We start from the raw sequence: 10533 nt of genomic DNA, 5'->3' as shown, positions 1-10533 counted from the left end.
ATCTCGCAGTAAGCTAGTAATAGAAGAAATGTCCAGAGAAATGACAAATGCATCAACAAGAGTTGTTGATCAAGCAGGTCCTTCAACAAAAGTTGTTGATAGAGCAGGTCCGTCAACAAGAGTTGTTGATGAAACTGATATTTCATATCCTTCTCAAGAGTTGAGAATGCCTCGTCGTAGTGGGAGGGTTGTGCAACAGCTTGATCGGTACATGGGTTTAACTGAAACTCAACTCATCATACCAGATGATGGTTTTGAAGATCCATGGTCTTTTAACTAAGCAATTAACGATGTGGACAAAAAGCAATGGATTAAAGCCATGGACCTTGAAATAGAATCTATGTATTTCAATTCTGTTTGGGATCTTGTAGATTAACCAGAAGGGGTAAAACCCATTGATTGCAAGTGGATATACAAGAGAAAACGAGACCAAGCTTGTAAGGTATAGACCTACAAAGCTAGACTTGTGGCAAAAGGGTTTATCCAAAGGGAGGGGGTAGATTTTGAAGAAACCTTCTCTCCAATTTCCATGATAAAGTCTATTAGAATACTTTTGTCCATAGCCACATTTCATGATTATGAAATATGGAAAATGGATGTCAAGATAACTTTTCTAAATGGCTATCTTGAAGAGAGTATCTATATGTCTCAACCAGAAGGGTATTTATACAGCAGGGTCAAGAGCAAAAATTTTGCAAGCTTAATTGATCCATTTATGGATTAAAACAAGCTTCTAGATCTTGGAATATGAGATTTGATGCTGCGATCAAATTTTATGGCTTTGAATTAAATGTTGACGAACCCTGTGTATATAAGAAAATCGTCAACAAAACTGTCACTTTTCTGGTGTTGTATGTTGATGATATTCTACTCATTAGGAATGAGGTAGAATATCTAGCTGACGTTAAGAAATGGATGGCTTCACAATTCCAAATGAAAGATTTGGGAGAAGCACAATATGTTCTTGGAATCCAAATAGTTCAGAATCGCAAGAACAGAACATTAGCATTATCTCAAGCATCTTATATAGACAAGATATTGTCTAGGTATAAAATGTAAAATTCCAAGAAAGGATTTTTACCTTTCAGGCATGGAATTCATCTGTCTAAGGAACATAGTCCTAAGACACCTCAAGAGGTTGAGGAAATGAATCGAATTCCATATGCATCTACATTTGGGAGTTTGATGTATGCAATGTTGTATACTCGTTTCGATATATGCTATGCCACAGGAATTATTAGCATATTTTAGTCCAATCTTGGTCATGACCATTGGACTGTTGTTAAAAACATTCTCAAGTATCTGTGGAGAATGAGAGATTATATGCTCGTGTATGGTGCTAAGGATCTGATCCTTACAGGATACACTGATTTTGACTTTCAGACCGATATTGATTCAAGGAAATCAACTTCAAAGTTAGTATTCACTCTTAACGGAGGAGTTGTGTGGAGAAGCATCAAGTAGAGTTGTATTGCAGACTCCACAATGGAAGCTGAGTATGTAGTTGCAAGCGAAGTAGCAAAAGAAGCAGTATAGCTCAGAAAGTTCCTGACAGATCTGGAAGTGGTTCCTAATATGCACTTGCCTGTCACTCTCTATTATGACAGTAGTGGAGCAGTTGCAAATTCAAAGGAATCATGAAGCCATAAAAGGGGAACGCATATCGAGCAGAAGTACCCTCTCACCAGGGAGATTGTACACAGAGGAGACGTAATCGTCACCCAGATTGCTTCCAAAGACAACTTAGCTTATCTATTTACAAAGGCCCTCTCGGCTAAAGTGTTCGAGGGTCACCTAGTAGGACTAGGTCTACGAGTTTTGTATCATTAAGGCAAGTGGGAGTATTTATAGGTATTGTAATGCCCTAGTATATTGTATTGTAAGTTTTATTCTCTCCATGTATACTCAACATTATATATATTTGTATATATTGATCCACTAGAGTTTTAGTCCAAGTGGGAGTATTGTTGGGTTTTATTCCTAAAACTCGCAGTTTGTAGAATGATAAACATTTTCTATAATCAATATACTTATTATTGATTTCATAAATTGTATAAAATTCTAAATCCAATAAACTAAGACCCATGACTATTGTATCAGTACTTGAACTTTATGTGGAGACATAAGAGTGGATCAGGTTCGAGTATATAATCAAACTAATCTATGGTACATGAATAAGATTGGGTACCTTATTCTGATAACACCATTGGATGCGACCTACTCTATGATTGTTACAAAGAGTTGTAAAGTGCAACATATGATGTGATCCTAATTCGTACATGTTATGACATGAGGAGTGGGAGCGTCCTATACAATGAGTTTGCATAAGATCAAAACCAAGAAATAAGTCACTCTTACTTTATAACATTGTTTACTGTATAAAACTGACTATTTCACCTAATTGACCTAGGTAACTCAATCTTAATCCTGAGCTAACTATGAACTCCTGTTTATTCGAGATTGCCCTTAGATTTGCATAGGTTAGGGTTGGCTCAATAGCATCAGCTCAATAAGACTTCCATTTCAGGGGTAAGACCAGATAGATAGTTGGGGACATAAGGTGCAAGACGGAGTTCACACCTACCCGATTTAGGATAGGAGAAAGGTTGTTCTCTCAAGTAGTCTTGAACAAGGGGCCCACCTTCTTACTGGGTTGAGACGTAATCTCGGGAGTAAAACAGATATTTGACCCAGCCATTATTAAGAACAACCTGTGAAGGGTCGACTTGCTGATTATGGTTAAATCATGTGGACATAATATATCAAGTGCAACTATGGGCTTTAGTGGAGTGACCCATTAGTTAACGAATGGGGATTAATTCGGTCTAATGAGTTTACCCAATTAATCTCGGATCGTTGAAGCCCATGATCTGTAGGTTCGCGAGGTCCCCTTACTAACTCGTAACGGACTAGCTCTAGAATATCGTGATAAGTTAATTTGAAACATTCAAATTAGAATTAAGGGAATTAGTAATTATGTGAGATATAATTACATATTTAATTTGAGAATTAAATAGGAGAATTTATATATTTAAATATAATTTAAATATATAAAGATGGATTTGTGTAAAAATTAATTTAATATTTGATATTAAATCAATTAAATTTAATTTAAAATTAATTTACTTTTCAGTTTTAAAATCAAAATAAATTTTAAAATCAAAATTTGATTTTTGGGATAAAATTAAAAAAGAGAAAACAAAACACAAAAATGGAAAAAGCTTGTTTTCCATTATCCATCTTTCAAGTTACTCACACAACGTGCATTCAACTTTGCCTTGTCTTCTCCAAGTATGAGCTGCAACTCATGCAACTCTCTCCTTTACATGTTAATCTACAATATAGTGAAGAGATTGGAGTGAAAATCAGACATGCAATCTATAGAGAATTTTAGAGAAAATTCGAGTTGAAGATAGGGTTCTTCACCAAGATTGCTGCTGTGAGCTTTTCTTCTTCATCCCTTGATTCAAGCTTGTTTTGAGTCCCACAACTCAATCTAGAGCACTAAGAGAATAGTGGGGAAGATCTTGAGGTGGTCTACAAGAAGATTCGGAGAAGATAGCAGTTGGAGAAGGAGCTTTGAAGAAGTTCTACAAGAGGTATGTCTTGAAACTCACTTGTTTTCTGCAAGAGCATGCTATATATTTTGCTAAAATTAGTGAATTAGAGTGCTTAGATGATCCTTGTACTTCCGCTGTTGCTGATACAATCCTATACAATTCAGCTTGGCACGCCTTGAGCTTCAATCGATGACATTTGATGGGAATTTGGCTGAATTGATAGCATTCAAACCCTTGATGATAGAGGCGAACGATGGAAACAGTGTTGGATTGGAAGATGACAACAACGAATAAAACCGGATGGAAACCACGGATAGATACAACACTCGAATGAAATGACATGGATGGAGACAGAACACAAATGGGACCCACAAATGGAAACGAATCTTGGACATTAGCACTGGATCTATCACGAATAGATGGTGCACCAAGTAGACTTGGGAGGCTGACAACGGAGACAATGCACAAATGGGACCCACGAATAGAGATGAATTTAGGAGGTTGGCATTAGATCTACCACCATCGGATGGTGCATAAGCCACAGACGTATCTGGGAGACGCAGATCTTCCTTTGTGAGCGCACAAACCAACGGATAGGGACGGAGCAGAGACACGGACATAATGGATGTGCACGAATGGGGATGTATATGGACATGATGGCAGAGTCTACCAGTGGTGCTAACAATGTTGTCTGACCCTTATTTTGTGCTCTGATACTATGTGGAAATTCAATATTTTATTCACAATTAGATCATTTACAATATGGAATGCAAGAATTAATATAGTAACAAAATGGATCTAAATATAGACTAAATTAAGGATAACAATAGAATACATATATAGGAATATCTTACATTAGATCTTAAATCATCAATTGACCAAAAAATTTAAAGTGACTAAGAAAAATTTAATATAATATCTAACATTGGGTTTCCAATTAATTTTGAGGTTTGGTATGATTTGGCAAATAAAAACAACTAGGAGTACAGTGGATCTGGTGGAGTAGTAGCATTCATGAATTCCTCATCAGCCTCAAGAACACTCATGAAATCTGGTCGAAGACACAGCTCCAAATCTATACTTCCTCCTCCTTGAGATCCAGGGTAACAAGATACTTTCCCGTCAAATTTATGCGCATACCCACTTCTAAGAGCCAAAGCCTTTCCCATTCCAAACACATTCCCATACTTGTTGAATCTGGGAGAGCTTCCCATCATCACACTCAATGGGTCAAATAATTGGGCAATTTGGTACACAAACGGAGATTCCAGCCACTTGTTCACGTGATCTCGCACCTTCTCGTCGTCGTGGTTCACTACAGCCTCGTGCAATTTCCACGCCGCCCACCCGAGATTGTTTTCCAGCAGTTCCTTTACAATGGCAACTCCTCGTACGGTTTGAATCGAATTACCAAAATAATTTTCGGGTAGCGGTGGATTAAGCCTTGATCTGTTGTTAATTGCCAATCTGCACCCCGTGGTTTGATCGGGTGATAGGCCACGGGCTCGTGTTATGCTTCTCCAGACAAGTGCAGATAAGGATTGGAAGGAGGAGATTTTGTTGGTTTTGTACTCTGTGTTTGCTCTGACTTTGAGAATGGCCAAGGATTCAGAGGAAAAATGGAACATTCTTTCCCTAAGTTGGGGTGCTTCAAATTTGGTAATAAATTGATCTGGATTTGTGAATGGGAGTTTCAGGATTGGACCGTGGCCCTCGGGGAACCAACGCGGGAGGATTGGTGGGCGTGAAATTGAAAAAGTGCCGTCCTCTGCTTGAAATATCTCAGACCACATGTTGAAGAAATGCCAATAAGAAGATCCATCGACGATGCTGTGGTTAATGGAACACCCAATGAAGACGCCGTCCAGTAATTCAGTGACCTGAACGGACAGTAACGATCTGGAATGACCGTCGTGGTTGACTGCCCTGTCATGGTCAAATAAAGATTGAACAATTACCGGCACGTCGGTGGGTGAAAGGATATCGGAAATCGTCATGTCGAGACGGGCGTGGATGAATTTGGCTCCGGGGCTGTTGTTGCAGTCAACATAAACGAGGCAAGAACCTTCATCTTCATATCGAATTGTTGCGAGTCGTCCGGCGAGTGGGTAGAAATGAACGAGGGCAATTGAGAGTGAGTGTTTGAGCTTTTTAAGCAGACTGTCGATGAATTGGCCGCCATCGTCGAGGGCAGTGGGAGGTTTGGCATAGAGAAGACCCTTTTGGATGTATTGGACGGAGAGCATGAGAAGATCCCATGGGCTAAGGTAATATGGTTGCTTTGATTCTTCAGGAGTGGAGTGAGGTTTGATGAAGCACTCTGAAATGCAGTGAACATTTTGGGGAGTGGGATTCATATCCTCAGAATTGTGGGAAGGCACTCTGTTATGCTGTTATTGATTTGTCGAGCGGCTTGTTTGATTAAATAGAAGGTAGGTAGTTAAGGTGAGGCAAAAAGTTTGATCTTTGGGGTACATAATTCCAACTCCCAATTTGAATAGGTTTCGTGAGGAACAAATAAAGGTTTAAATAATCAAAGATTTACGACTGTAGCTACCAACCGCAGATGTTTCAACTTTCAAATGTTTTAAACCTCGAAGCTTCGTGGATATGGGATGCGCTGACACACTAGTGCTGTGCGCGGGAGGTTAGTTTCCTTAAAATTCTGTCTTCCTAGGAATTACACCAGAAAAAAATTGACAAAAATTGGTTCATCCAATTTTTTCATTTCTGGAAACGAGTTGAGACATATTTGGATACGAAAAAGTTCTTGCAGATATCTCTTTCTAAAAAAAATTCGAAGGTCTGCATCGTTTCTAATAATAGAAGTATGGACATGAATTAGGTATCTTCTCATGATTAGGTGGGGAATAGGGAGGAGGTGGAAAAAAAATTTCCCGTGAGCTAAACGAACGGGGACGGAGATACCACCCCACCTCAGTTAGCTTTTACATATTTATTTAATATAGTTATCTAACGTTATGTTATTATTATTATATAAATATTACATTTATATTTCAAATTTGATTATTTATTACAAAACCTACTGAATATGTTTAAATGTTTAAATTTAGATTATATATGTGAATAATTTGATTTATATTTATTTCTTTCTACTAAAAAAATTAATTAGCTTTTTTAGGTCTGGAAAAAATTCCCCGCAAAGAACCCAATCCCCACGAATTCCCTATGGGAATCCTCGTCCCAATTTCCGTGGGAAATTTCACGGGATGGGGAATGAAATGGGGAGTGGGAATGAGGATAGGGAATGACATCCCCGACCCCACCCCATCCCGTGGACATCTCTATTCATAATCTTTTCCATTCTCTTTTGATAACTCCATTATAATGCACCAACATACGAGTCATTACTTTCTAAAAGAACATACAAGATGAATTAATAAGTAATAGAAAATACCAAGAAAAAACTTTTTTAAAAAAACTAAAACCGATGAAAATCTTGGGGTATGTCTCGGTGCAAATCATGTCTTGAATGTCATCTTAGTTGCAATCTCGGTGTGAATCATGGTTAAAAAAAGTAAATTAGAAGTAGACTATGATTTGAACCAAAATTTAAGTAATTTGATCATGATATAGATCGAGACACATAAAATTCAATCGAATTTTAAACCTATAGATCGGAATGTAAATTGAGTTTCATTCATTTCAACAGAAAAATCTAAAAGAATTTTTTGACGTAAAATTTCAGACATAAGGGTAAGGCATTAATTATTTTTAATTTACCAAGGATTTGAAGCTTCGTGGATATGGGAAGAGTTTGACTCAAGTATATTAAGAGGTGATGTAAATGAAGATTTTTTCATAAGATAATGTCATGTTGTAAAGTCTGATAAAATATGGATGAGATTCGTTGCACCCTCCAAATAAGAATAAATAAATAAAAGAATGAGCTCACACCTTACATATATTTATACTCTTGCAAAAGAATGATTAAAAAATAATACTAACAATTTTAAGAGCGATATGAAATTTCAATTAAAATAAAATAAAATAAAATAAAATGGGTGTTTGGTAAAAAAATTCATTTTGATTCCTCAACTTCAAGATAATTTTATTTTAATCTCTCTAAGTTTTGGATTTGTTTTATTTTAATAAAAAAATTTAGAAAAAGCAATGATTTAGTCAAACATTTATTTTTATTTTTTTTAAGTGGATGATGTGAATTGCAACAACTAAAATAATACTTTTATTTGGAAATATGTACTTCTGGTCCATGTGATTTGAAATTAATATTTATTTGATCTATAAAGTTTCAAACTAAACATTTTAGTACCTGAAATTTGAAAAATAGTTCTAAAGAGTCCCTTAGATCCCTTGAGCCATTAGTTAACTAATGATAAAATGATGCGGTTGTTATATATGATTAATTAACAAAATGATTTGACAAAATTTTTATAATATCTTTTCTAGTGACAAGGCTTCCTTCATTGAAAACGTCACTAGCTTTTCCATTCTGAATAGTCTTTGTGGCCAAGCCTTCAACACCAAGAACTTCAAACACTTACACAAAACCCTATTCATGTCTGTTTTTCTTCTACTCTATGCTATCAAGTATAAAAAAAAGTCGCGATAGTTTGGTGAAGTATCGTCAAAATTGAGTATCGAAAGAGAAATTTGGGGTTAACATCGTTCTCCTGAAAATCGACGAAATATCGACGATATCAGTGATATTTTGATGATATCGCCAATATTTAGGTCACATTTGACTTTTTTTTTTTTTGTAGAAAAAATATGTAAAAAATAGTCACGTCCAATGCTCAATTTGTAGCGCTTGCCACAATAGTTGATGGTCTTGCCATCATGTTCAAACCCATGAGTTTGACCCTAGATGGGACTAATTTTTAGGGGGCGTTTGATGCATGATAAAAGTAAAGAGTTGAGTTGAGTTAAGTTGGTAATTATTATCTAGAGAGTTAAATTATCTGTGTTTGTTTGCAGAGTTGAGTTGAATTGGTAATTATTGTTTGTGTTTGTTGTGCAGACTTGAGTTGAGTTGAGTTAAGTTTGGAAGCCTGTGTTTGAGTACAGAGTTAAGTTGGAAGATCTGATGCATTTTTTGTGAATGAGATTAGTTCTATTATTTTTCTGTTTGCTTTTTATTTCAATTTTTTATTTTTTAGTTTTATGTTTTGCTATTGTTGATTGATTTTCAAATATACATATATTTTCTCAAATCATTTATGACATTCATTGGACAATCTCAATTTTTTTTCTCAATTTGTAGAACATAATAGAATAATTTTCATATGTTATTCTAATTCTCTTCAATCGGTAAAATATACCAACAAAATACATTTCATATTGTTGCTCAATTAATTGGTATAATGTATATTGTATGTATATATATTGAAGGTAATTATCCCAATTACTAATGAATTGGTATATTGTATGTATATATATTGAATCTTGCTAACTTAACATTATTATTTCACATATCATACAGTTTATTTTTATATAATATTGGTAGTGTATCTAGAATTGAAATTGTACATAGGATAATTACCTTTCATTTGATTTTGATGGTGAGAATATGATGTAGTACAGTAACATTTTTTAGAAGATTACAAAATAATATGAACCGATCGAATATGTGGTCGTTTCCAAAAAAATTCACAAAAGATATGTTTTTTGGGTTGAAATATTAGGTGGTCAGTCTAGTGGTTCCGAGCAAGTAGGCGTGTACAATACTGTAAACCATTTCATTAGAATGGTACTTAAACTTTTTTCTACCTTAAACCATTTCCATCCTCCATTGATACATACACTTGTAACTGGTTCGGGGGTGTTCAACAACACTATGTGTAGCTGTATTACTGCTCTAAGAACTGCATTGAAATATCTCGAAACTGTCTCGCCAGATCTCGAAAAATGTGTTCGTACTACTCTATTCTTAACATCATGCACAAGAATATGTAGGAACATTGCCACCGTCTCTTTAATACCAACACATCTACCTATCTCCAAATATCTTGTCGTTCTAATCATGTTGCATAAAATCATGAATGTCCTTCTATCCATCCGAGTACTTTCACAACATGCCAAGTCAATCTCGTAAATGAGGTAGAAGAACATCAATTGTCAAATTTAGTGTCTAACGTTCACTGGTTGTTGTTCTATCCTTCTATTATTGTTAAGCAATGTTGCCAAAGTGAAGACTAATTGTCTTTGAGACTCAATAATACTTGTTATGATTTTAAACAACTCCTGAACAGTCTCTATCTTACTAGGGCAATGGGGGAAGTATGTAAATCCTGAAATGATGATTATGCTTATAATTAGTGAACTTCGGTTTAGTTACAAAATGACAAGTCGTGACAACCTAGTACGTCACTCATATCCGACTATCTCGAGCCAAGTATACATTACGATCATCCAAAAAACGAAGCCTATTATAGTTGCAATAATTATACTACATTGTCCTATACCCTGATCACTAACTTGTCCAATGTGTGTTTTATTGTAAGATCTATACGCATGCTCCGCTGCATCGAATGTTTCATAGGACTTGTATAATGCCCCTTTGTACCCATCGACTTGTCAATGACATTCGTGCCAGGATAGGTAGATCCTTAGGATACGACCAATGAAAACGACATAGAATTTGTCTTTTCCCATCTACCTATAATTTCAGGACATGGGTAGTCAATACCAGTAATCAATGTTAAAGTGAATTTTTTTTTTTTTTTTTTTTTGGAGTTAGGATGTAGAGGTTATGGTATAAGGGTCCCCTCATACAATCCATTACTACCTATAAAAAAACTAAAGTGTGCAACTAGATATGGTAGTTGATACATTATAAATGTCTCTAACGTAATAGTGACTAAGTATTATAGTACTTGACATAATTGGATTTTCATGTGCCTAGTTAATTTTCAAATTTCATTGTAAGAACTTTTTCATGTTATTTAACTTAAGATGTATATAAGTAAAAACATCACTATAAATAAAAGTA

The 10533-nt window shown here is 35.5% G+C and overlaps 1 protein-coding gene across 1 annotated transcript; it reads right to left on the bottom strand.

Moving 5' to 3' along the window:
- Nucleotides 1-4365: 4365 nt before the first annotated feature.
- On the bottom strand, nt 4366-6369 carry LOC120086523 (protein ENHANCED PSEUDOMONAS SUSCEPTIBILITY 1-like). Its single transcript, XM_039043222.1, has one exon. The coding sequence runs from the start codon at nt 5915-5917 to the stop codon at nt 4538-4540; it is 1380 nt and encodes a 459-aa protein (XP_038899150.1). The 5' UTR covers nt 5918-6369; the 3' UTR covers nt 4366-4537.
- Nucleotides 6370-10533: the final 4164 nt, after the last annotated feature.

Source organism: Benincasa hispida, chromosome 9 (genome assembly GCF_009727055.1).
Source record: "Benincasa hispida cultivar B227 chromosome 9, ASM972705v1, whole genome shotgun sequence".
Taxonomy (NCBI): Eukaryota; Viridiplantae; Streptophyta; class Magnoliopsida; order Cucurbitales; family Cucurbitaceae; genus Benincasa; species Benincasa hispida.
Note: the sequence above shows the minus strand (reverse complement) of the source record. Positions and strands in the feature narration are given on the sequence as shown.

Bases quoted from the DNA above. Each gene is read 5' to 3' on its own strand.
- LOC120086523 (XM_039043222.1), bottom strand. From the start codon at position 5,917: ATGAATCCCACTCCCCAAAATGTTCACTGCATTTCAGAGTGCTTCATC.